We start from the raw sequence: 24,427 nt of genomic DNA, 5'->3' as shown, positions 1-24,427 counted from the left end.
CAAGCATCTTGAGCATGAGCGGATTATGCTCTTAGCTCTCTTGTTGTGGCATCTTTTGAGCCCGGTTGTCTGTATACATAGTTTGTGCATAAAGTCTTCAACTTGCACATCTTGCACAGACACCAAGCCGCACCTCCCGAAACGCATCACAAACGTGACTTGCACCACTCTTCCTCAACCATCAACCAGCATCAATCATGTCAGGAATACATGGTCTACGAGAGCAGATCTTAGGTAGGTATGGACGTTGGTCATAGCATCAACTATCTCGCGGCCAACCACTTTTATAGCCAATCTCGACCACGTTGAGCTCATGACACCGACTTCGGAACTCAACATTGTTGTCGAGAATGTTCGCGGTACCGAACAAGGCTACAATGCGTTCATCAGCGACAGGGTCTCACGCAAGAGACTTTTCGACTGGTCCGAATGCCATGAATCCGTGGCCGCGTCACTAGAAGTACTGTTGGAGTACACCTGTCTCATGGTAGAAACTCACCGTGAAAATCCTGAAGATTGGCGAAAACAATCCACGCATATGATCAGACGTCGCCTAGAGCAATCCTCACCCCGGACCGAAATTCCTAGCGAAGGGGAGGACGATCGAGCGTCGTCTGTTCTGACACACGGCCAGAAACGAGACGCTTCTGCTATGGAGTTCGTTGAAGACGATGAACATTTTGCTGGTTTCACACGTATCCCACCAAGACTCCGTCTTCCTCCGGACGTCATCGATATCTACAGAGAGGAGTCCGCCGGTCGTGGCCCTCTACTGCCGCCTGTGGGCGGTTCATTGGTTGCGGCCAGAGTCTGCGACTTGCTCCCTTCCACCGCCTCTGACGGAGCTAAGAAGATGCTGTTCGAGATTGTCACGAGTCCTCTATATTCATCTCCAGAAGGGGCGGTTGCTATAACCCATCTGACCTACAAAACCGGTCTGGAATACTCAGAGCTCAGAGGTTATGCCGAAGAACTCGAGCGATCGGGTCACGCTGAACATACTAGCCTGTACTCATGGAGAGCGGTTCATTTCTATTGCAGGTCCATTATGACAGTTGTTGGAGCTCCCGGTCGCATGACTCTCACTAGAACGGGACCATCGGGTATACAAACATTTGCTGGCTTTGCAACTGTCCCCTCACCTTCGAGGTTACAGTGTGGAGAAGTCAGTATTCCAGAAAGAGGACCTGCTCGCAACGCGGATCTCGCACATGTTGTTTGCGAAACACTACCGGCAGACATTTCCGTTGGGGCGCAAAAACTGCTTTACGAACTCATCACGAGGCCTCAACTTGCTGCTAGCGGAGGAATCCGATTGTCCTCTATTGCTTCTGATCATGATCTGGACATGCGCCTAATGCTAAAGTATGCTGAAGAGCTTCGTGCGGCAGGCCATGCTGAGGCTATTGATCCGGATGAGGCCGTATGGCGCCCAACAAATCTTTCCACTGCACTTTGAAGTGCTCCTCCTCCCGATCGACGTAATACCAGTCACAGAATCTGGTTGTTATATCAGTTGTCTACGGACATGTAGACATGTGAGAAGCTCTTGGCTCAGACTCTATTTCAAGCATTATAGGTATCAAGCAGAGACGACTGTCGTTATATCAGCTTGGTCGACGAAGCTTGCTCACCAAAACTCTTGATTCATGATACCTTTCGAGATTCCATTGGAGAAGATCTCCTCTATGTTCTTACATCAGCCACAAGTGCGAAGAGGAGCGTCGAGAAAACAGATTGATTTTCAGCTGTGGCAACAAAAAGATGTCCCAAGATGTCCCACACAACCCAGCACATTCCCGAGTTCACGTAGCGAGAAATAATATACGACAAGAAAGTGCGAAAAGACACATCGGACGGACGACTTGAACCGTAGCTCATTGGACCAAAAAAAGCACACACTGCCCAGGGCCCCCTCCGCCACATCAGCTACTCATACCAATATGTTTTTGGATTTTGATTGTTTTCTTCCCTGGGCCAGCGGCGAGGAAGTTGAAAGGTGAAGGGTAGACAAAGGTTTGTGGTTGTGTGAAGGAGATGAAGAAATAGGATAGATCATGTGAGCGTTTGTTTCCACTCCATACGTAAGTGCGAAAAAACCGATGACAGGTTAGAACATGGCCATGTTTGCTTTGACTATCCGATCTAGCATTTGATTGCTGCTAGCAAAGTTCGCTTACCGCTGAGACGGTGGGCAGCAGGTTCTGCTCTCGACATTATTCTCTAGAAGAAGGTGCCTATTTCATTTGATTGCCAACTCGATCTCGTGCTTGTGTTCTGTTTGCTCAACTGTCTCTCTTTCCTCTTCTTGTCTCTAAGCGTATCGTATCGTATCTTCCTCGTAGGCCTCAACACTTCCTTCTTGGTCTTCCGTTCGGTTCTCATCTCCAAAGTCAAGCGTATCTCACAAAGAATCAAGGGCGACTGCCCTCCATCTGTCTGAAGCCTCCTTATGTTGGCTGGTGACCATACACTCATCAAGGATCCCCCCTGCATAGGCAGAAAAAATCTTTTCCAAGGAACAGAGGTAAGTCAAATATCTTTGATCACGAAACTGTCTGCAGTCCGTGCATTGGCAGGATGCTCAACCGCGTGTCACTCTAACTATGACAAACTACTACTGTACTCGTTGTTGTATCGTCAGACCACAACGACCTGAAGAGTTGAGATGAAAACTTCTTATCATATCATCGTCAATCCGCCTGCAGATCGATCGTTAATGTCCTACCACCCGCATCTCCAATCCATACTCACAAGCCACGCCGATCCGCCCGTGGATTAACCCATTCTACTCGGTCCGCCATTCCCACCACTAACTGCCTCTTCTAGACTGATACCCATTATTGCTCCCGGAACCATCACTGAAGGAGGAATTGTTTCCCCAGTTATTTCTCTGGTCATTGTCTTCTTCGTCATCAGCGAATTGTCCATAGTCCTCGATGCTCTCTCTTCGCTCGGGGTCGTGTTGTTCGTGGCTGGGACTGTAGTTGGGGCTTTGTCCGTAGAACCATTGAGGCTAGTCGAGGTGTCCTGTGTGTGTTAGTGATGGAACTAGATGGCGGAAGGAAATGGGAGGGGAGCAGTGAGGGCTTACCGGACATTTGCTGTGGTTGTTGCTGTTGCTGTGATAGAGTGTGGACAAGATAGAAGAAGGGTTCTGTGATCTCGAGTGTTGTCTTCGGGTTGTGTGGTGAGGAGAAGTTCATCCAGTGGTGTTCTTGCTTGCTTTTATACAGATCTGAGCCTTTGCAAAGGTTCAACGCTCGTGTACGGGAATAGCAGTATTTGAATCTGTCTCGGATACCTTTATGGCAGCTTTCTTTGTGTCAGACTTGCCAGTCGAACGGGGTGTCTTAGACAGACATCCTGGATCAATTGCCCTTCGTTCAATATGTTTGATGAGGTCATGGAAGTCACCAAGAAACAATCCAAAATACTTGTAACAAGCGGTAGAATCAGAGTGGCCAAGTTTCTTGTCAGTGAGAAGAACTTCGGAAGAGGCAGAGCGATCCGAAGCATTATCCGTTGGAATTTGCATAGCAGAAGGTTAATGTTATCGTACATGTTGTATGATGTTATCGTACATATTGCATGCAGGTCATCGAGCCGGCGACAAAGATGATCTCGGGTTTTTGAAGTGCATTTCAATATTCAACGTAGGTTGTTTCTACATTCCGATAATCTACTTGCTGGGTGTATCAGTCAATCTTGATCACCTAATGCCAAGCGACCCTCTCATGATCAATCATCAGCATCGGCTCCTGAGATACAAGGCACACCGATATCTCCTTTGATGTTGTTGCACACAATTTCCGCCGTGCCATTTGGACTAGTCAACTCGATACCCTCCAACAGGATATCACTACAAGTGGCACCAGGACTACAAGTCAAGTCTGCAACCACTCTGTTGTCCTTTCCGGACGACGAGCCAGTGAAGTTGATGAACTTGATATTAGTGATGTTGACGTTGGATGGGTAGGCAGCACAGGTGGTCTCGTTGATGTTGAAGTAGCATTGATCGAGAACGATGGGAGCGTCGGTGTTTTCAATGTGCACGTTCTCGTAGGTGATGTTGTCGATGTAGCCGTAGCCTGCTGTAGGTCCTGCCCAAGCCCTGTCGAACAGGTTAGTAGGGCCACTTTCAGAGGATCTTGATCAACACTTACTTCAGTCTTGCGCCGTTCTGGCCGTTGAGCAGAGTGATGTTCTTCATGTAGGCATTGGAAATGTAGTCCTTGACACCAGGGTATTGACCGATCGAGCCCATCGAGACACCATGAGTGCCATTACACCATAGATTCTCGACGTAGATGTTGGTCGTGTTTGGTTTGGGCGAGAAGCAATCGTCGCCAACATTGACACGAGTGTTCGTGACAGTCAGACCATCAACATTGAGCGAGTCGAAGCCATCGGTGTTCTTCGGTAGAGCCTGTGAAGGGTCAGTATTGGGTTCGTTGGAGAAATGGTGCTTGAGCTTACAGAAGCATTGTTGCTAAATGCCTCGATGTATACATTATCAAAGGAGACGTCCTTGGTACGGACCAAGAAGGTCGTCCAGCACGGGCTGTTCAAGAAAGTGATGCCTTCAACATCAACGTTGGTGGCATTGTCGGTCAAAAAGAGAATCGGGCGGTAGTAAGTGTTGCTAGCATCCTACTGCAAAGTCAGTCACCGAGTCACTGGTCATGATCTAGATAGCTCACCAGGATCTCGCGGCCAGCAAAGCCATTGTACCAAGCCTGTCCATTTCCGTCCATCGTTCCTTTGCCATAGATCTTGATGTTCTTACCGCTCCAGACCATAAAGGTAATGCTCTTCTGGAAGGAATAGTAGAAGTAGTTGTTTTGCCAATACTCGACATCATCGGTGAACTACATCGATTGTATTAGACAATATTTCCAAGAAGCACCTTTCTCTGCTTACCTTCAAGGTACCATCGAGCTTGATGTAGACATCATTCAACACAGGCAGGTCAACCTTCTTGCCAATGATGTATGTCTTGCCTTCTTCGAGATGCACGAGGCCTCCATTTTGGGCCTGTTCCAAGGCCCAGACGAAGTCTGCCGAGATGTCGTCGGTATCATCTTCAGAAGCACGAATAGTGATCTTGCGACGGTCATCTTCGATCTTGTTTCCCCACTTGTCTTTCTGGTTCCAGCCAAAGTATGGTCGTCCCGTATGCTTCCAAGGTTGAGAAACGGATGCACCGTCCGGGATGTCGAAGGCGAGAGCCGATGTGACGATAGACGCAGCGGCTAGGAGGCAGGTGACTAATCTCATACTGATGATTGAGAGTGTATATATAACCACTTGCTTTTGTCGCGAGTGGGTGGGCTCAACACAGATTAAGTAGTCTGACCTCCAGGTCTCGATTGAACAGGGAAGGATTTTGGCAAACATTTCTCCATCTTGGCTATGCAGGATTGACAGCCAAGGCGGACAATAGTTGATGATTGTGGGATAAGACCTTCTGCCATCTCAGTGATGCTGACGTCGGTTGACTATATTTGCTAGTAAACATGGAGTGGTTGTTGCGGGGTGACCAGCCAAGACATGCATGCAGGATGCGGAGGTAGCAGGTGCCAGCAAAACTTGACCGAGCTTGATGGTCCTTATGCATGAGCTTAGTTTTTCCGCCAATACCATGGCATGTCTTGAATCATGATATGTCTCTATACCGGCTGATATCCAGGGATGTGGGGTCATTGGTATGGGGCTCCACAGATGATATGGCGGGGAAAGGTGGGATGAATGATCGTCAAGGTTATCGGCTTTCCGGCCGAATGTCTGTCAGCAATCTTGGTCCATCCCAGAGTCATGGACTTCCTGACGTGGATACATTGTGGCCTTGGTCAATTGGCTGCAGAGTATGGGTGACGGCTGTGGTCATTGAACAACCTGTGCAAGCCCGGCCAAATTCATGGCAAAATCCATACTGCACTGACATCAACCTAGCTGGTTGGAAAGATGCGACTGAACCCATAGGCAAGTTTGTCGGCTTGACCTCGTGCACTGTGTTCGTAGTCAAACGCCTTGACGAGACCGACAAAGTGAGATGCCGCAGCAATTAATACCAAGACATGGAAGATCTGATGCGAGCTGCCCCAAATGTCGAAAGTGCCAGGTCTCAGACGTTCTGGGAATCGAGCCTTTGTTTCTGATCAGTATCTCTCGATGATGCCATGTCAAAAGCAAACTTACAGCGTAAATTGCAGCTCCAGACACATACAGTACGCCTTGCAATACAAGCCAAGAGAGACCCATTTGTCGCTCGAGCTGAGTGATTCCGAACAACGAGATGCCATGCAGCACTGGAATTACAGCACTTGCACCCATGGCAACAAACATGCCTGCCCGGAATGGGCGCCATTTGGGTGTCCTGAAGCTGGGCATGATAGACACAACCGCGCAGCCGATACCGATGAGGGTGATCTACAAGAACTGGTAAGCCATAGATCAACATAAGACAAGGTAGGACCTACCATTGACCAATACACAGCAATACACCCCGGCTCTCCAGTAAAGCCATAAAAAATACTCGGGATAAAGCTGCCCCAGATCAAACACACTATTCCGACGTAGTCGAGTTGATTTCCAATCTTGTTGACTTTTGGAGAATGGTTGGAGATGGTATGATAAGTGGCACTCATGCCTAGACAAGCGATAGCACCACCGAAGAAGCACCCAAAGACGACAACGTCCTCGAAAGTCGCTCTAGCATACCTCGGTTTGATGAGTGCATGTAGATAGACAGAACAGACCAAGGCTGCGGCAGCGCCCAAGAGATGGGTGTAGATGTTTACGGTCTCATTGTGGATGTATGACAGAGAGGAGAAGGACTGATAGAAGGAACCGCTTGCTGGTCGATAGCCCGAGTGGATATAGTGATTGTCTTGTTGCCATGAGGGTAGATCTGCCCAGAGGACTGTCAAGGCATGGGAAACTTTCTTCTCGACTTTTGTGACAAGGTCATCTTCTTGTGCTTCATTCTGTTCCTGGATAGAGGTGAGAGGAGTGGGTCTCCGGTGGTTCATCTTGGATAGGTATTCGTAGTGCTGATATGTTTTGGTAGTGGTCCAGTAGGATCACTATCACGACTCCAGAATATTGTTTGAGTTGATTCGTAGTTGTATGGAATCCTTCAGATGGTCGAAAGTCTCGACAGATAGATGAGTTGACTTGAACGAAGCCAACACAAGGACAGATAACAAGGAGATAAGAGGTGAATTGAGATGCTGCTGCCTGATGATTAATTCGATGCGACAGTGGAGTGATATATGGTTTACTCGAGATTGACGGACCCCGAAGAAGGAAGCTTTCGCAAGACTTTCCTTTCTGGGACAGCCGCAACCCTACGTCAGCGTAAACAAGCAGCGACCCCTCCATCGCAACGACAACAACCACGACCCCATTCATGTCGGGCTCGAATACACGACCGCCAGCCCGTCGAGGGCCCTCGGGCGCTTGGGGCCGTCTTCGCCAACCGCAGATTGATCCACTCGAAGTCTATGGTCTGCCTTCCAAGGGCGAGACGAGGTACAATTGACCCTCGACCATATACGATGCAGCATACTAACATACACAAGACTGGCAGACCCCAAGACGCAAGAGACATACTTCGAACGAATAGTCGCCCGCTACATGAAATTCTGCGCTTCCCACCCAAGCGGCGAAAGCCTCGAAGCCGCCTTCCACTCCCTCGATATCAACTCTAGCTCACCATCACCCACACCTCCACCCCTCAATCCAGCAAAACCCCAACCCCTCTCTACAACCTCGGAGCCTCCGCAAGAAATGTCGACCATACTCATGGCCATGCGCAAACTCCGCGAAGCCCTAGTCTCCGGCCACCGTACCGATGCTTTTGCCCAACGAGTCTACACCTTCCAGATCCGCGCTGCGATACTCTGCCGCCATCTCGAGACCTATCATCCAGCACTGCAACATCTACTCTACAGAATCCACCCCAAGACTCCTCTATCACGACCGGAGTTGCAGGAATTTGCAAGGTACTTGATTCTGGATGCGGCGTGTAGGCAAGGTGAATTCGTGGATGCGTATCGCTTGAGAAGGGTGTATCGAGTCAGGGATCGGAAGATTGATGCTGTGCTAAAGGCCTTGGTGCATGATGACTGGGTTTTGTTCTGGAGGACAAGGAGGGCGGTGGATGGTTATCAGAGGTGTCTGATGAGTTGGGCTGAGGACGGGGTGAGGTTGCATGCGTTGAAGTGTTTAGGAAGGAGTTACATGGTGGTGGACAAGAGCTTTGTAGAGAGGAGTGCTGAGAGAGGATGGGAAGAAATGGTGGAGAAAGACAAGGTTGGATGGTTGTTGAGAGAGGATGGAGGGGTGGTTATCAGGAAACCAAAGGGTACTTGAGGTTCTGGGCATTTCACGAAGTTATGACTAGATGCATTGATGGCGCAACGGTTGCATTGAAGGTGTTAGAGAAGGCTCTCTGATGGGTATAGAACATGCATTGAACAGAATCTTTCTCCCTCCTCTTTCAATAATCATCCCCATCACCACCACCATCATCCCCACCAAACTCATCATCATCTCCACCATCAAAGTACTGCTCCGCATTATAATCATCATTATCATCCTCGTCATCCTCATCAAACTGATCCGGATCCTCCTCTTCCTTATCCTCATCTTCTGCTCCTTCCACTTTATCCTCATCGTTCCCATCATCACCCTCACCATCCTCCTCGTCCTCAATATCAGCATCAAATCTATCCAACCTCGTCCGCGTAGACAGATTCAGCGATTTCTTCGTCACTCCCGCCGTACTGCCCGGCTCCACAATCGCCCACAACTCCTCGGGGAAAAAGGACTTTACAAAAGGTCTGGAGGAAAGTTTTGGCAGTGTGTTTTTCTTCTTGGTGTAGCGTTGCGAGTAGGTGGGCATGGATTCAAAGGGATCGTAGTGGGCGGTTGGGGGTGTCTTTTTGCCGGACTTGTGCACGCGAGCGGAGGAGTCGAGGATGGCGTAGAAGGGGCCGTCGTGGATTCTTGCGCGTAGGGTGCGGTAGTGGGATACTAGTTGGCGTTCGAAGATGGAAGGGGGGTCAGCTATGGGTGGTTGGATTGGCTGAGAGGAAGAGTGTTAGTGGTGTGCTTGTGTCAAATGACGAGTAGGAGAAAAGCCAGAAGAGAGTTAGCAAAACGTACAGGAAACTTCTCGCTGGGCTTTGTGTTTAGTTTTCCTTCGAGCTCTGGGTCGTATTCCCAGGGCAGCGCTTGGCCGCCCATTTTGCCCAGGTCATTCTTTCCACCGCCGCCGCCCCAGCCGCCTCCTCTTGACATTGTAATGTTCTTGTGATTGTGATTTGTGTGTGATTCGCTTGTCTATGCGACTAGTGGTCGTGCAATACAAGTTGCGATTTGCGTATCGCGTGTTTTTGGTGTCCGGTGCTGAGTTGCTGGATTGTTGGGTTGATTGACTCGAGTGATGATAGAGGTGCGCGACAAAGGTCTCGGTAGCTGTACAGGTGGTTTATCGATCGGTCGATGGAATTGTGGGTTTGGTATGCGCGGTAAAGCAAAAGTCGAGGAAAGTGAGCAATCAAGCAGTTTCGCGCAATCGCAATGCGCCGGCTCATATTCAAAAGTTACCGATCAAAATTTTGGTTCGCGTGGTGGGGGACCCTGACATGTGATAAACTAGGTATACAGATTACATCTTTTTCTGCTCCAGCCTCTTTTTACATACTTCTTCCAGTGCCGATCAAATACGATACTGGCCATAATGTTCTGAGGCAGTCCTTGGGGATGGGTCATCTGCCGCATGACTTACACGCCTGAATCGGAACACGAGTGGCCTCAAGTCGTCGAAGCCATCAACCCTTATCTTGTGCACTTCACTCGCAAAGCTTTCAAAAGAAACGAGCATGACTTCGAAGAAATAATGGCTTGTCTTGAAAATTACCCAATATCCAACTCATCGCTAGACCAAGCCTCTCTCGACGACCTCCGCATACATTTTGCATCATGGTGTCAAACCCAAGACAGGCACCCCGATGAGGCCATTGCACGCTTTACAACCTTTCTTGTGGTCGACGGGGTAGCTCTGAACAAGATTGCCAGCGCCCCTCGCCCAGATGATCCTAATTTCAGAGCTAGTGATAGACTAGATGCTCATGTACTAGTGGTTTCTGCCAGCCATGGAGCAGGATGTCGACTACGTCCCTTGACGTCTGCTGGACAGGGTGTTGCTGTGCAAGAAGGTAAGCTGTTCCCTGGATACATAAAGGTTCCGCTTCAGTACCTGCGAGAACTCTGGATTGCTGCTGCAGAGTATATGGATCTGTATGAAATCTGTTCAAGCAAATCTGACAAGGTGCCCGAGTGGACGCCTTGATTGTGCTCTCACGAAAGCGTACATCTATGTCGAGCGAAAGAGTTTTGGGAAGGGGTTCCCCAGAGAAATCATTGGACAAATTCTTGCTTGAAATTGTGCGTTGATAGGACGATGCTACACCAATTTCAGCTGGAAACCACCACCGATCTCTTCATCATCTCGTCCCGCAAACAACCCACTAAAATCCGCAGCAGCAGCACCGCCTTCACCACGCATAGGCGCATTGGGCGTTCTGTGTTTCCTTCTCCTCTCCTGACCAGCTTTACTGGGAAAAGTAGGAAACATAGCTGTGCTCTTGGGCCGCGGGTCTTCGGTAAAGTAAATATGTTCCAAAAGCTCCTTTGCTGATGGTCTGCTCGCTGGATTCAGGGACAGCAAGGCAGATAGCAGATCTGTTCCTGCTTTGGTGAGGAAAGGAAATTTTGAGCGTATCACTGAGCCGGTGGTTTGTGCATTTCTTGGTAGCCGGAGGGAACGGGCGTTAGGTAGGCGTTTGAATCCAGGCCATGAGGCATCGGTGGGTACACCGCACAGCTCGAAAATCTTGCTGAGCTCATCGACCTCGTTCTTGCCTTGAAGCAGTGGAACGTTTGTGAGAAGTTCGCCGAATATGCAGCCCACGCTCCACATATCAACACTGCTGTCGTATGTCGTGGTGCCCAGCAGGAGTTCCGGGGCTCGGTACCAGAGAGTGACGACCAATTGCGTGAGGTTCTTTGGCGGCGGGTCGCCGCAGAAGCGCGCCATACCGAAGTCGGCAATTTTGATTTCTCCTCGGTTGTTCATAAGGATGTTTGAGGTTTTGAGGTCGCGATGTAGGATCCATCTGTCGTGCAAGAACTCAATAGCACTGCCGAGTTGTAGCATCAATGTCTTGACCTCGCTAGGCAAGAACGGCTCTTCCATGTCGTCCATGAGTGTTTTGAGGTCGTGTTCCAGGAAATCCATGACGAGGAAGATGTCGTCGACGTTGCCTTTCTCGCCTACGACGACCTCTCTAAGATCTACAATGTGTCTGTGTTTGGCAGCAGACAGTGTTTGGATCTCGCGCAAAGCTGTGACTGGGAAGCCATTCTGAGCAGCTCCCGGCTCCATTTTCATCTTCTTGATTGCGACGATTTCTCCGGTAGCCAATTCTCTCGCTCGCGACACGAAGCCATAACTGCCTTCTTCAATGTGGTTCAGTCGTTCGAAGCTGTCGATTGTGCGAGCGGGCTGCCACGACGGGGCATTGAAGCGGACGAGTTGTCGCGGTTGGTCACCCTGCTGTGAAGGCGATAGACGTCTTCTCTTTGACGGTCTGTCGTCGGCGTCTGCGACTTGTTGTTGTTGCTGCTGTCGTAGTCGGTCGGCTTCTTGTTGCTTGCGTTGTTTTTCCGCTTTCGCACGTTTCTTTTGCTCCTTCTCTTGCTTGCGTTGTGCGTCTAGGGCGGCATCGTTTTCATCATCAGCCCAGCGCGATGTCATGATGGAATGAAAAGTGGTTGATGTGTGTGTTATAGTTGGAGGGAATGCCGAGGAGTGCGTCATGAAGTTGCGGCGAAGTCGAAGACCTCCGAGCTCGACCGCTCACACTTTTTGTCGCGATGAACATCATCCACAACTTTGCTCAGTCGGACATCGGAGTACAAGTATGAGACGCAGCACGATTCAAATAGCCAGGCGCGTGGCTGACCATCGGCTTGCACCATCACGACGAGCCCTGGTGTGCTCCGGCGCAAGATGTTCGTCGACAAGCTCAAGAGAGTGGTCCACTCCTCTGGCAAAGACATTAGGCGAGGCCATCACTGTATGTCCACCTTTGCAATGTCATGCACCACCAAGTTCTGACAGCATCTGTAGACGACCGGTCCCATCTCAGTAGCGGCATACATGCGACAATGCCTCACCTTCCCCGAAACCGGCTACTACACAAACTCGACCGAGGGCAAAGATCCCTTCGGCAAGAAAGGCGACTTTGTCACATCCCCAGAGATCTCTCAAATCTTCGGCGAACTCATCGGATTATGGTTCGTCGCAGAGTGGATAGCTCAAGGCAGAAAGAGCAGTGGCGTCTACCTAATGGAAATGGGCCCTGGACGAGGAACCTTGATGGACGATATGTTGAGATCCATCCGCAACTTCAAACCTTTGGCTCAAGCCATCGATGGCATTTATATGGTTGAAGCCAGTCCTGCGTTGCGTCAAGCTCAGCATAAGCTTCTCTGTGGCGACAACCCTCTGCAAGAGATCAATATTGGTTACAAGAGTACTTGCAAGTACACTCCTGACTTGAGCATCATCTGGTGCGAGGACATACGCTTCGTACCCAGAGAGACAGACAGCTCGCCCTTCATCGTCGCCCACGAGTTCTTCGACGCTCTTCCTATCCACGTCTTCGAGTCCGTCAAGGCCCAAGCTGCGCCCAAGCAGATCCGCACACCCACTGGCATCCACAAAGTCGACCCCTCAGCCACTGGATCCGCCAACACCGTCTCTCAATGGCACGAACTCGTCGTCTCACCCACTTCACCCTATGCAACCCACGATACCCTCCACACTCCAAAATCACAGCGCGATCAACCCGTCCCCGAATTCTCACTCACCCGCTCTCAAGCCGCGACACCCCACTCCATCTTCCTCCCCGAGCAATCGAATCGCTACAAAAACCTCAAGAATACCGAAGGTTCCGTCATCGAAGTCTCTCCTGAATCTCAGACCTACGCCGCAGACTTTGCCGTCCGCATCGGTGGCGGCGTGAGTCCATCAGCACTCTACACGAATCATGCCGACCAAACACCTCCTCCAGTAGGCCGCCGCGTGTCTCCCCGTCGCGCCGTCGAGGAAATTGTAAAGAAGCAAGCCTCAGGAGCTGCTTTGATCCTCGACTATGGCACCCCCGCCACCATCCCCGTAAACTCTCTCCGTGGAATCAAAGAACACCGCATCGTCTCCCCTCTCTCCGAACCCGGTAAAGTAGACATCAGCGCCGACGTAGATTTCCTTGCTTTGGCCGAAAGTGCAATCAATGCATCTCTGCACGTCGAAGTGCACGGTCCTGTTGACCAAGCACGTTTCTTGACTTCCATGGGCATCGAGCAGCGAGCTGCGCAACTTGTGAAGCTGGCTGTTGATAGAGAGCGAGGCAGTGTTGTGGAGAAGACTGAGGGCGGGCAGAGAACGAAGAGTGATTTGACGGAGACGGTGAAGAGGATCGAGAGCGGGTGGAGGAGGTTGGTTGATGTGGGACCTCAGGGCATGGGCAAGTTGTATCAGGTCATGGCTATCTTGCCCCATGTGCCGCCGAAACAGGGCGAGCAGCCTAGGAGACCAGTGGGTTTCGGTGGCGATGTGGCTGTGTAAGATGTATATTACAGTATATCTATCTTGTTGATACTTTGACTTCTATATATCCCGCCAGAATACATGCATTATCTCACAATCAGGGCGGGAATCATGGAAGAGTGGGTAGAAGGCTTTTCATGTCGAAAGAATGTGCTATCAAGGCATGGTCGTTCTGCGTTCTAATCTGAGCGTGTCGAACGAAGTGAACTTGACGGCTTTCGTGTTGGAGAAAACAGCTACTGAAGGCAGGGCCTTGTCTTCTCTTTTCCATTCGTAGCTCTTCGTTGACTGAAGTCACTTGCCTCTGAAGCAGTATTATTGATGCACCATTCGAAAGCCAATGGGAAATAGTATGATTGAGTACACGAGAACGTCGTCCAATCTTACCACTGCCAGTCCGATGTCATGCTACCTCACATTAGTCCTCCCCTCAACCCCTCTTGCCTGCACTTTGTCGGACTTTCCTCTTTCTCGCTCATGTTCTCTGGCCCTAGTCTTCTCGGAACGACAAGACTCTCGGTTCTCAGCTCTGGAGTCAGAGCCAACGACTCAATGGCTGGGAGTCAGATCGATGGCATGACCATGTGGCTGGGGGCATCGTTTCAAAGCTTCGATCTTCTCCTCGAGCGGTTGCATTGATCTGACATCGCTCTCGCGATCGTAGTCCTTGGTGACGCTCTGATCCAGAAGTCTGACTTGCATAGATTCGACTGGCATGTCTTTGGTCACAGACCCGACGCGGACGTCGGCCAAGCATAGCAAGTTGAGCAGTGCCTGCTCCAAGGAGGGTTTCAACAATCTGAGAAAGATTCTGTCGCTTTGACCACGAGATTCAGCGATGAAAGCGTTGTAGAATTGCTTGTGGGAGTGTGGGTATGGCTCAAACGAGGTGATGATAACCACATTCGCATTGTCTGGGTACACATAGCGCCAGTTCTCTGACCTAAATCAGTATACGTCTCTGAGTCTGACTATCTGATTAGACACACACTTACCAAGGATTTGGGTACGGAGGCCCAGAATGGCAAAATCGTGGGTTTGCCATTTGTTCTGGCCGATAAGACGTGCAAGGAGCGTAGAGAAGGAGATGGGAGATCGAGTGACTCTTGAGTGATAGGTAAGATATGCTTCGCGTTTGCTCAGTGCAAACGGAGCTTACTGGTTGCGATCATTTTTTCTGCGACGTTGATGGTGGGTTTTTCTCATGATCTCGTCTCGCCCGACTTAGAAACAGATGGCATGAATTCACACTTATCACGAAGCAAAACTTCGTTTTCAAAGGGTACACCATAAAGTTGATGTGGAAGATGTGGTTGATTCTGAGTGTCAATCGTAATGGATGTCACACAAAAAAGGGGCAGGCGGCGTTCGACTGATTACAGCAACGGCGAAGATTCAGCCAAAGTCTTTCATCTCCCTCCTCTTCTCTCACCTCACTATTCCTCCATTTGTTCCGTCCTTTTGGTCTTCCGTTTACTTTTTTTGCTGTTCTCACCCCTCGTTTCATCTTCTTGTTTCGAGATATTGTACACGTAGAGAGACGTCTTCAACTCTCGTCCCCAGGAGAAGGTTCAACGAGCCAGTTTCTGGTAGCGTAGATTGATGACATCGCAGATAGCATGGTAGAGGTTGTGCGAAACCTTGAGTTTTTCGTCCTTGGGCGATTGTTGTGGCTTCTTGACTTCCTTTCCAGACGCATCTCCATGGTCCTTGGTCTTGAACTCGTTCTGATTGAGAGGCTTGACACTCAGAGGAGTGACGGGGGTGATTCTGATTACTGTTCTGACCAGATCCGTAATCTTTTCAAGCAGGTCACGCAGAGCTTGCTCCTGGGATTCGGTGACGTGCGACTTGAGAAAGATTCTGTCGCCTCGGCTACGGTCTTCTGCAACAATAGCTTGGACCCAACGGCTGCCGATGGTGCCAAAGACAGACTCGTTGGTAGTGACGACGACTACACTGGTATGCTCCGGGTGCGCATAACGCCAGTTCTCTGATATCGAATCAGTGGGCTGTATGTTGTGTCACACTACAGAGCTTACCGAGGATTTGAGTACGAAGTCCCACGATGCTCAAGTCTGAGGTGGTCATGGTGGTGATCGATGGCGAAAGTCTGATGAATATCGAGCGTTGAGGGTGTCTGGGAAGACATAAATAGGGCAGTGAGCGTTTGCTCAGCACGAATGGAATATATCGATTCATGTGCCTGGCACATTTGAACGTTCCAGGAGGGTCCAGGCGCCAACGAGATCGTACTGGTGATGGAGAGAAAGGACGTATATTTTGATGGATGATTGGACAAAGCCTCAGAAGTGTCTGGATCGAGAGCTGTAGCGAGAGCTGAAAGACATGGACCAGACAGTATCGATATTTCTGACTAAAGTCCTTCAATAAAGCCACGCGGAAGTGGAAGTACCAGAAATCCTGTCACTGGAGTAGACAAAGTCTCTTTGTTGGTCCTCATGAGCACTAAGTACCCTAGCAAAGGGTTTCGACATGCCATTGTCTTTGTCGGCTGAGAAACTCTGTAGCGACGGTGAGCTTATGTAGTGGTGCAGTTTGCTTCTCAATCATTGCACGTTTTGGTATAGAGCAGAAGTCACAAAAGTACGAAGCACAGGGACAACTTGTATGGAACGATGGGTGCATAATGAATTCAATTGATTGTACGATAGCTCCTATTCATTCGAGCTCCTTTTGCATGCCTCAAAGAAAATCACAACGATTGGATTCTAGACGGCGAGTCTTCTGTGCAGCTTTTGATCTGGTTCCATGTCAGTATCTTGGCGCGGTCCTAAGGTGCACTGACTTACAAGTTCATGGCTTTGAGGTCCTCCTTGCAATAACGGGGTTCAATAAAGCAGGTACAGGCATAGCCGTGGATGTTTCTGCCGCTTTGGTCCGATCACTTGCTGTGACCCGACATCTTCTCGCCCAGGACCTTGCAAGTCTGGTCGTACAGTCTGGTCATAGCGGAGATGCTGTTGCTCCAGGGACTGGACGACTTCATCAAGATCTGGTAGCCCTTGTCGAGGGAGGAGAGGATGACAGCCTCGTAGACGTATTCAGTACCGTAGGTGACGGGGGGATACATGACAAGCTCTTCGCTGGTCTTGTTGCGAAGAACAGTGACCAGGAGTGCGTCACAGTTACCAGGATCAATGACACTGTAGTTTTCTTCTGAGAGTCAGTTTTATCCATAGACATGATATGCGATTCTGCTGACCGAGGATCTGCTCGCGGAGGCCGGCGAGTTCTCTGAGATCGTAAGACATGATGCTTTCTGTTTGGTTTCTCTTTGAGACAGTCGATGTTTGTGTTTGCGCGGTGTCTTAGATGTCTGACAGCTCTTCATGTTGCTCTCAGAAATCGTGCTGTGTTTACCTTCCAAGCACGCGAAGGCGCCTTACCTAAAGCGGAATCGAGCCAGAGTGGTGGAAGAGCTGGATGCCCTGAATTCGCTGATGCTCTCACTCAGGCGTATCGACCATCAGTGACGACCAGGTAGTCAATCATCCAACCACGTGCCGCTCACCAAGACTCATCAATGATGGCCGAACTTTCCAGCTCCAAGATGGACCTCCATGCTCTGATCAAAGGTAAGTACTGCCTGCGCGTTATATTACCTTGTTGGAAGTCATCTAACAATGCTTCTCAGACAGCATCAGAGCCCTCTATCACGATTGTGCAGACCCCACTGTCACCCTTGCTACTCACGACAAGCTTTGGTGGGTCGTCATTTTCCATCGATCCAGCGCCATCGACCGCATGCACTCTGGGCAAGGGTTTGCAACCAGAGAAGCTGCATTGGAGAACATGTTACGCTACTTCGAGGAATTGATTTGGTAAAAGCTCAGGAGAGAGGGCATCGCACTTCCCAAGTGATACGGTTTGTATTCATGTCAAAGCGTTCGATAGCATCAACACTGATAATTTGAAGCAGCGTTTCGGCAACTTCTCCTCTATCCAACGACTTGAACGACTGTTTCACTCAGTTTCGTCTAGAGCGTCTGAAATATCTTGCGAAGGAACATGGAGTCTCGAGTGTCTATGTTTGAGACGACGAGTTTCCCAGGCCATAAGAGAAACAGGTTCAGACATCTGAGACATTCTTCTTTCTATACCGAGTACAGTCTTAGAGGTTTCTCTGTCCAATCACCGCTCGTTGTTTTTTAGATAGAGCATCTTACTTGTGATTTCCACCATTTGCTCTGATCCTGATCTTTCGTCTTCTTATAATCAAGCTCTTGCGGTACTTCACAACTACGGATTCTAACCACTCTCACATCTTACAAACAACGAATCATGGCTGCTTCCTCTGTCCAGAACTTGATGTCGCTGCGCGCCCAAATCAAGGGTATAGCAAATTGCACGCGTACAGGCAACCTCTGATCGATTCTGACGCCACTGATAGACAACTTCCGCTACATCTCTGGCGCCTCCGAAGGAGATATCGCCGTGGTCGTCGCCACACACGACAATCTCTTCAAGGCCCTCGTTTTCGCAACAACTACTTCTTCATACTGGAAGTCTTGCAAAAGTCACAAGACCGAGGAGGATGCCCTGAAGAGTATGGCGCTAAGTTTGAGCAATGAAGCCTGGCAGAAGGCCAAGGAGGACGGCATCCACATCACTTCCCAGGTAGATGGTTCTTGGTCCAAAATCAGACTACTCCTCTTGTTCGTGTTAAATGATATGAATTCTCAGTCAATGCGCTAGGTTCGAGACAACTTGGTCCAATAACAGATCCGATCTCTACTTACATCATCATTGTGGTGATCATCGATTGTCATCAATAGTTTGTCGATAGACTTCTCCATAACACGACAGAATCCAATCAAAACACCTCTTCACACTTGCCTTCTTACCGTGGTGATGTTAATCCTACACCGTGCTCGTTCTTGAGAACAAAACACCAAAGGTCACATACTGAGACATCTGATACACTGCGGTTTTGGAATCTCATGATTCAATGATCTATTCTTGAACAATGACAACGTGAAGTTGGTGACACGTAATGTCTCAGACATCTCAAGATAGCACATCGACTCAAGGGTTAAAAGAATAACATAACAGGGAGCAGATTCGAATATGCGTTTCCGAACATCTACACTCACTACCAGAGACCTCAACATCATGCCTTTCTACTCCACGAAAATCAGCCCATCCACCCTTGCCACTCAACGCTCCATCCAGCGCAAGTCCCCGTTTTGCGAGTCCTACACCTTATTTTCTTCTTCTAACAAGATCGCAGGATCACTCCAACATCTTCTCCCAGAACTTGGTATCGTCAGCATATTTATCTTCCCTATTCATCTCCCTCAATCAACTGTACACTGGAACTGCTATATACACAGCGAACATCGAGGTGTACTTTACTGTACTTCGAGACTGTATCAGACAGCTGAGCAAGCTATGCTGGGTGTGTACGTGAGGTATCGAGAGTTGCTGCTGGATTATGGTGCCACACGTGGTAGTGCAAGGTGTTAGTGGTGTGATGGGAATTGGGATGAAGAGAGCGAGGATGAGGATGAGGGATACAGTGAGGTCTAGCCTTTACTATGGCGACGCCTGGATGGTTTTGGGCGGTTTGGTGTAATGTCATGTCTTTCCTCTACTTGGCGTCTAGAGCAACAACCTGTTCGATATATCTCTTGCATCCCGTCTTCCGCTACTCAACATCTCCTGTTGCATCCCGTCTTCCGCTACTCAACATCTCCTCTCATTTCTCCGGTTTAGGCGATAGTTCCTCGACGATGTTGTTTGAGTCCTTCCAAGCGAGGGTCACGTACCTGGTCATTATCAGCCTGTGATTGGCGAGAAGAGAGAATTCAACAAAATGCAGGATGACTGGGGGGAAAGTGCGAGGGAATGAGTAACAGTGAGAGAGGCAATGAGACGCTGCTTACTTTGTGTGGCTTCCTCTGGCAACCAACTGTTGCTTGTCGTTGTGGAAGTTGATGGATGTGTAAGCAAGAGTTTTGCCGACTGTATGGTTGCGGGGTGCAGATATCAGTTTTGAGTGTCTTCGACGTAGGGAGAGAAGTGGTGGGGGCTTTACATTTATCGCAAGTGACTTCCTATACAACAGCAACATATCAGTATCTTGTTTTCGGAGAAACAGATGAAGATTTGTAATAGTATGACAAGAGGAGAAGTGGATAGACTTACCGCACGAATCACATCTCCGATCTTGCCGCCTGAGTTTAGGTAGGTGACTTTACGTTGCCAGATATGTCAGCTCAAGATTCATAGTCGGAAAACATCTTGTATGAGATGTGGAATCATGAGACGATACCATTGAGATCAGTAGAAACGCCTGTAGCGAAGAGTCCACGGGAAGCCACGGCGAGAGAACCGCCTAGATCTACCATGCTGGCTATAGTTCCACCATGAAGGATGTTGAGACGGTTCTGTATATTATATCAGCATGACTCAAGGGGGAAGAAAGCGGAAATGGAGATGAAAAAGGCGAGGGAAAGGGAAGACAGTACAGTGTGGTGTTTCTCAATGGGAAGCTCGAAGTTCACGACTCCGGGTCGTGCTGCTGTGACGCGGAGCTGTATTGCAGAAATCAAGTGTCAGCAGGACTTCTGAGTAGTATGTGTAATAGATTTCTGTGTAACGGTCTTCTGGTCGGGATGTGTAGGAGAGAACTGCTTAAGGATTTCGATGGATAGATGACGATAGCGGTGATTATCGACCGCATTGCGTCGGGCGGCACATTTCACCCTTGAGCTGCTTCTGCCCGAGATTCCGATATAAGACATGAACATCACTTACACCATTGAGAAGCCTTGAACGCGACCAATCAGTCTGTCACCCTCGCATTGATCTGTTGTTGACGACAACTCACCTTGGCTCCAAACCAGAATTGGCCTGGAAAGATTCACTAGGGATATCAGGTTCAAATCCATAGCAAATATCAGAGAGATTTCGGAACTCACAAGACGCTCTGGACGAATTTCAAACACCTTTGCGAAGACATTGTTGTGTTGTATTCGGAATAATGCTATAGCTAATGGTCTAGGGATGATGTAGATATAACGAGTTTACCCGAACGCCGAGGCCTGTAAAGAAAACAGAAGAAAAAAAGAAGAATTGTGGGGCAAGGGACAACCCTGTTCCCAAGCATCAAGAAGTAGTCTTCGTTGTGGCCGTCGCCTAGCATGCTGTTGGTACCAATTTTCAGAACCATTGACATATCCTTTGTGGAATGGAGCTAGAAGGGGCTGACTTTCCGAAAGAAGGGCTCGTTATCGAGGCGATGCTGAGCAACGGAAGGTGAAAAAGGTACAGCATACATACTCGGTTTTGGATATCATAGAAACAAGGACAAAAACGAAGACAACACAAGTTTCGAGAAATCAACCCTCGTCTCTGTCCATGGCATCTCTCTTGCCCTTTGCTCTCGGCCCGCCTCTACCGCCGGCCTTTGTCTTCTCATGCAAATCCTTCATCTCCCTGACAGCCACGCGCTGGGCCTCAGATACCTTTTCGGCGAAGACCATAACCTGATCCCTGGGAGCATCGTGTTGTGGCAACTTCTTAGCCAAAGCCTTCTCTATTCTTTGATATACCTCGACATCGTACTGTGTGACGAAGGAAACGGCTCTTCCTGACTTGCCAGCACGAGCTGTACGTCCGACTCTGTGGACGTAGGTCTTGCTGTCCGGCGGAAGATCGAAGTTCAACACGAGATCCACCGAGGGAATATCCAGACCACGAGCAGCAACATCGGTGGCTACCAGGATGTTACGGCTTCCAGCCCTGAACTTGTTCAGCGCACCCAGACGTGCTGACTGCGAGAGCTGTCCATGCAGAGGAATAGCGCCGAATCCGAGAGCTCGTAGTAGGAATGCCAGACGTTGTGTCTCGTTGACAGTGCGGGTGAACAAGACGGTACTCTGGCCAGCGAACTCGTTGAGAATGTATACAAGGTGAATGTCCTTGAACTTGTGGGGAATGAACAGGTATGACTGGATCAAAGTGCTGACAGTTTGGTAGCTGGATGAAGAAATGCTGACTTTCATGGGGTTCGAAAGCGAAGCACGTTGCAGAGACTCGACTTTGGAGGACAGAGTAGCGGAAAAGAGGTAGGTGCGTCTCTCCTTGGGAATGACCTTCAGAATCTTGTCAAGAATGGGACCGAAGTCCAGATCGAGCAGTCTGTCGGCTTCGTCCATTACCAGATACTTCAATGTGCGCAGAGAGAAACCTTTTGTGTTTTCAAGATGGTCCAGTAGACGTCCAGGAGTTGCGACAATGATATGAGGCTTCTTTCCGAGAGCGATTGACTGGGATACCATATCCATACCTCCGACCAGAACAGCACATTTGACGCCGATGAGTGAGCCCAAGGCTTCGAACTGTTCACTGATCTGGTAGGCAAGTTCTCGTGTGGGGGCCAGGACCAGACCAAAGAGAGACGAAGGTGTCTCGATCAGAGCTTGTAGAATGGGCAAGGCGAATGCAGCCGTCTTTCCTGAACCAGTCTCGGCCAAACCGATGATATCTCTTCCTTGCAGAGCAAGCGGAATGGACTCTGACTGGATGGGCGTGGGCTTGGTATATCCCATGGCTTCACACGACTCGGCCAGAGCATCGATAACCCCAAGGTCGCGGAAAGATTTGGGGGCGGTTGTCTCGTCTTCGCCATCCACAGGTGCAGCGGCCTCGTCTGACGCTTCTGCTTCCTCCTCTTCTTGTGCCTTGCGCTTCCTATCTTTCTTGTCCTTCTTTTCCTTGACATCGTCGGTAGCGGCCTTTTTCACAGCCTTCTTGGCCAGGTTCTCTTGGGGTTCCTTGGTGTCGTCTATGCAGTCCATGGTCTTCTTGGAGGGTTTTGACTGTCGCGGAGCTTCTTGGCTGAAGCTGGAGCGTTCATGCTGGACCTTTCTCTTTTTGAGAGCCGACATGGTAGAAGCGATATCTCAGGCGTGAGATGATGGGTCTAACAAGTCGAGTAGATGGTGAGTTTGGCGTGGCTGCAGAATAGTGGTTTGCGCAGGAAGGGTTCGTAAAAAAGTTCGAGGAAGGCGCTCTAGGCTATTTTGGCGATAGCTTCGGAGACAAAACCTGGGGTAACTCCGAGGCACAGACCAGCTAATCGCAAGTTCGCAGCAACTTTAAAGAAATTTTGGGCCGTCCTTGACAATCACATATACCACACAACATATTCAAAACATGGCCAAGAGAAGAGTCAAGAAGAGAACCCATGCTGGTGCGAAGCCTCCGGCCGCTGGTATGCCCGGCCATCACAGCGCCGCCGCCTTGGCCAGTGAGACAAGGGCTCCCAAGAGCATGGTTATCCGTATCAACGCTGGAGAGGTCGGCCCAAGCATTTCGCAGCTTGTCAGAGATACTCGTTTGATGATGGAGCCTGGCACTGCAAGTCGCCTGAAGGAACGCAAGTCAAACAAGCTGCGCGACTTCATCACAATGGCTGGTCCTCTTGGTGTCTCGCATCTCATGCTTTTCTCTCGCTCCGACGCTGGAAACACGAATCTGCGCCTCTGCACTACCCCCAGAGGTCCTACCCTACACTTTCGTGTCGAGAAATACTCGCTCTGCAAGGATGTCCAGAAAAGCATGCGCCGTCCCAAAGGCCAGAACGGTGCCGAATACCTGACCTCGCCTCTCCTCGTCATGAACAACTTCATGCAATCCGATAAGCAACAAGATGCCGCCAAAGACACAAAGTCCGAATCGAACCCTATCCCCAAGAACCTCGAATCCCTGACGACGACAATCTTCCAATCGCTTTTCGCTCCCATTTCTCCTCACACCACATCCCTCAAGACCATCAAGCGTGTCATGCTGCTCGACCGCAAGCCCAGCAACGATCCCAACGACCCTCACGCCTTTGTCCTACAACTTCGTCACTACGCCATCAACGCTGTCACTCCTAAGTCCGCACTACCGAAAGCCCTGCGCAAACTCGAGCAGGCCGATCACCTCAAGCGCGGCGATAGCTCTCGTCTACCCAACCTTGGATCCCTGGACGATGTCGCCGACTACCTTCTGGATCCTACCGCTTCCGGCTTCACCACTGCCTCGGACACAGAGGCTGACACTGACGCCGAGATCGAAGTTCTGGCCGTCGAGAACCGCAAGGCCATGTCCAAAGACGAGCGTCAACGCATCCGTGACGCACAGCGCGCAAAGGTGACTGGAGCCAACGCCGAAGGTGTCAACCCCGAAGGTGCCGCACGCCCCACGCCCCAACCTCGCAAGTCAAAGACACAGAAGAAGGCCATCAAACTGCAAGAGCTGGGTCCTCGCATGACTCTCCGTCTGACAAAGGTCGAGGAGGGACTTTGTGGCGGCAAGATCTTGTGGCACGAATACATCAGCAAGAGCAAGGAGGAACAGAAGCAACAAGACAAGGCATGGGAGGTCAAAAACAAGGAAAAGGCCGAGAGAAGACGCATCCAGAAGGAGAACGTCGAGAGAAAGAAGAAGGAGAAGAAGGCCAAGGGCGAAGAGGTCGACGACGAGGACGACGAAATGCTCGACGACGAGGACTTCGACGACGATGTCTGGCACGAGGATGCTGATGCTGGTGCAGACGATGACGATGAAGATGAGGAGGAAGAGTCAGAAGATGATGAGGACGAGGACATGGAGTAGTCCTCTCTGTACTCTTCAGCTTTATCTGTCTTCGTATCTAGCATGCCTGTCTTTTGCATAAAAGTATGGAGTTCGTGGCGTCCAGGGAACATTTGGTTGTGATATCCA

General features: G+C 49.8%; 15 protein-coding genes across 15 annotated transcripts; 6 read left to right on the top strand and 9 right to left on the bottom strand.

Annotated features, from left to right (window-relative positions):
• Window positions 1–197: 197 nt before the first annotated feature.
• Window positions 198–1,459, top strand: M436DRAFT_84911 (uncharacterized protein; the record flags this gene model as incomplete). The annotated part of the gene is made up of 2 exons (XM_013568710.1): window positions 198–234; window positions 291–1,459. 2 exons carry the CDS (start codon window positions 198–200, stop codon window positions 1,457–1,459), a joined length of 1,206 nt encoding a protein of 401 aa, XP_013424164.1.
• Window positions 1,460–3,741: 2,282 nt separating this feature from the next.
• On the bottom strand, window positions 3,742–5,408 carry M436DRAFT_75626 (glycoside hydrolase family 28 protein; the record flags this gene model as incomplete). The annotated part of the gene is made up of 6 exons (XM_013568709.1): window positions 3,742–4,114; window positions 4,167–4,429; window positions 4,480–4,653; window positions 4,704–4,871; window positions 4,924–5,270; window positions 5,399–5,408. The coding sequence occupies 6 exons, from the start codon at window positions 5,406–5,408 to the stop codon at window positions 3,742–3,744; spliced, it is 1,335 nt and encodes a 444-aa protein (XP_013424163.1).
• Window positions 5,409–5,951: 543 nt separating this feature from the next.
• Window positions 5,952–7,034, bottom strand: M436DRAFT_54722 (HlyIII-domain-containing protein; the record flags this gene model as incomplete). The annotated part of the gene is made up of 3 exons (XM_013568603.1): window positions 5,952–6,149; window positions 6,202–6,432; window positions 6,483–7,034. The coding sequence occupies 3 exons, from the start codon at window positions 7,032–7,034 to the stop codon at window positions 5,952–5,954; spliced, it is 981 nt and encodes a 326-aa protein (XP_013424057.1).
• A 380-nt stretch (window positions 7,035–7,414) lies between these two features.
• M436DRAFT_75624 (uncharacterized protein) lies at window positions 7,415–8,379 on the top strand (the record flags this gene model as incomplete). The annotated part of the gene is made up of 2 exons (XM_013568708.1): window positions 7,415–7,536; window positions 7,587–8,379. The coding sequence occupies 2 exons, from the start codon at window positions 7,415–7,417 to the stop codon at window positions 8,377–8,379; spliced, it is 915 nt and encodes a 304-aa protein (XP_013424162.1).
• Window positions 8,380–8,506: 127 nt separating this feature from the next.
• On the bottom strand, window positions 8,507–9,309 carry M436DRAFT_54874 (uncharacterized protein; the record flags this gene model as incomplete). The annotated part of the gene is made up of 3 exons (XM_013568623.1): window positions 8,507–8,640; window positions 8,704–9,094; window positions 9,175–9,309. 3 exons carry the CDS (start codon window positions 9,307–9,309, stop codon window positions 8,507–8,509), a joined length of 660 nt encoding a protein of 219 aa, XP_013424077.1.
• A 1,168-nt stretch (window positions 9,310–10,477) lies between these two features.
• Window positions 10,478–11,830, bottom strand: M436DRAFT_75622 (serine/threonine protein kinase, CMGC family, CDC2/CDK subfamily; the record flags this gene model as incomplete). Its single annotated transcript, XM_013568707.1, has 1 exon — window positions 10,478–11,830. One exon carries the CDS (start codon window positions 11,828–11,830, stop codon window positions 10,478–10,480), a length of 1,353 nt encoding a protein of 450 aa, XP_013424161.1.
• Window positions 11,831–11,996: 166 nt separating this feature from the next.
• M436DRAFT_54873 (DUF185 domain-containing protein) lies at window positions 11,997–13,705 on the top strand (the record flags this gene model as incomplete). The annotated part of the gene is made up of 2 exons (XM_013568622.1): window positions 11,997–12,152; window positions 12,206–13,705. 2 exons carry the CDS (start codon window positions 11,997–11,999, stop codon window positions 13,703–13,705), a joined length of 1,656 nt encoding a protein of 551 aa, XP_013424076.1.
• Window positions 13,706–14,236: 531 nt separating this feature from the next.
• Window positions 14,237–14,893, bottom strand: M436DRAFT_84904 (uncharacterized protein; the record flags this gene model as incomplete). The annotated part of the gene is made up of 3 exons (XM_013568706.1): window positions 14,237–14,625; window positions 14,683–14,792; window positions 14,847–14,893. 3 exons carry the CDS (start codon window positions 14,891–14,893, stop codon window positions 14,237–14,239), a joined length of 546 nt encoding a protein of 181 aa, XP_013424160.1.
• Window positions 14,894–15,258: 365 nt separating this feature from the next.
• M436DRAFT_84903 (uncharacterized protein) lies at window positions 15,259–15,778 on the bottom strand (the record flags this gene model as incomplete). Its single annotated transcript, XM_013568705.1, has 2 exons — window positions 15,259–15,680; window positions 15,730–15,778. The coding sequence occupies 2 exons, from the start codon at window positions 15,776–15,778 to the stop codon at window positions 15,259–15,261; spliced, it is 471 nt and encodes a 156-aa protein (XP_013424159.1).
• An 814-nt stretch (window positions 15,779–16,592) lies between these two features.
• Window positions 16,593–16,962, bottom strand: M436DRAFT_84902 (uncharacterized protein; the record flags this gene model as incomplete). The annotated part of the gene is made up of 2 exons (XM_013568704.1): window positions 16,593–16,864; window positions 16,914–16,962. The coding sequence occupies 2 exons, from the start codon at window positions 16,960–16,962 to the stop codon at window positions 16,593–16,595; spliced, it is 321 nt and encodes a 106-aa protein (XP_013424158.1).
• Window positions 16,963–17,237: 275 nt separating this feature from the next.
• On the top strand, window positions 17,238–17,536 carry M436DRAFT_84901 (uncharacterized protein; the record flags this gene model as incomplete). Its single annotated transcript, XM_013568703.1, has 2 exons — window positions 17,238–17,286; window positions 17,346–17,536. 2 exons carry the CDS (start codon window positions 17,238–17,240, stop codon window positions 17,534–17,536), a joined length of 240 nt encoding a protein of 79 aa, XP_013424157.1.
• A 456-nt stretch (window positions 17,537–17,992) lies between these two features.
• Window positions 17,993–18,406, top strand: M436DRAFT_84900 (uncharacterized protein; the record flags this gene model as incomplete). The annotated part of the gene is made up of 2 exons (XM_013568702.1): window positions 17,993–18,044; window positions 18,102–18,406. 2 exons carry the CDS (start codon window positions 17,993–17,995, stop codon window positions 18,404–18,406), a joined length of 357 nt encoding a protein of 118 aa, XP_013424156.1.
• Window positions 18,407–19,409: 1,003 nt separating this feature from the next.
• On the bottom strand, window positions 19,410–20,675 carry M436DRAFT_54992 (putative PaaI_thioesterase family protein; the record flags this gene model as incomplete). Its single annotated transcript, XM_013568650.1, has 9 exons — window positions 19,410–19,479; window positions 19,597–19,675; window positions 19,749–19,767; window positions 19,859–19,905; window positions 19,986–20,100; window positions 20,182–20,247; window positions 20,471–20,483; window positions 20,544–20,579; window positions 20,635–20,675. The coding sequence occupies 9 exons, from the start codon at window positions 20,673–20,675 to the stop codon at window positions 19,410–19,412; spliced, it is 486 nt and encodes a 161-aa protein (XP_013424104.1).
• Window positions 20,676–21,054: 379 nt separating this feature from the next.
• Window positions 21,055–22,515, bottom strand: M436DRAFT_54818 (putative ATP-dependent RNA helicase; the record flags this gene model as incomplete). Its single annotated transcript, XM_013568613.1, has 1 exon — window positions 21,055–22,515. The coding sequence occupies one exon, from the start codon at window positions 22,513–22,515 to the stop codon at window positions 21,055–21,057; it is 1,461 nt and encodes a 486-aa protein (XP_013424067.1).
• A 358-nt stretch (window positions 22,516–22,873) lies between these two features.
• M436DRAFT_84898 (Brix-domain-containing protein) lies at window positions 22,874–24,319 on the top strand (the record flags this gene model as incomplete). Its single annotated transcript, XM_013568701.1, has 1 exon — window positions 22,874–24,319. One exon carries the CDS (start codon window positions 22,874–22,876, stop codon window positions 24,317–24,319), a length of 1,446 nt encoding a protein of 481 aa, XP_013424155.1.
• Window positions 24,320–24,427: the final 108 nt, after the last annotated feature.

Source organism: Aureobasidium namibiae, assembly GCF_000721765.1.
Source record: "Aureobasidium namibiae CBS 147.97 unplaced genomic scaffold scaffold_18, whole genome shotgun sequence".
In the NCBI taxonomy this organism is placed as follows: Eukaryota; Fungi; Ascomycota; class Dothideomycetes; order Dothideales; family Saccotheciaceae; genus Aureobasidium; species Aureobasidium namibiae.
This window is presented reverse-complemented; position numbering and strand designations above follow the sequence as displayed.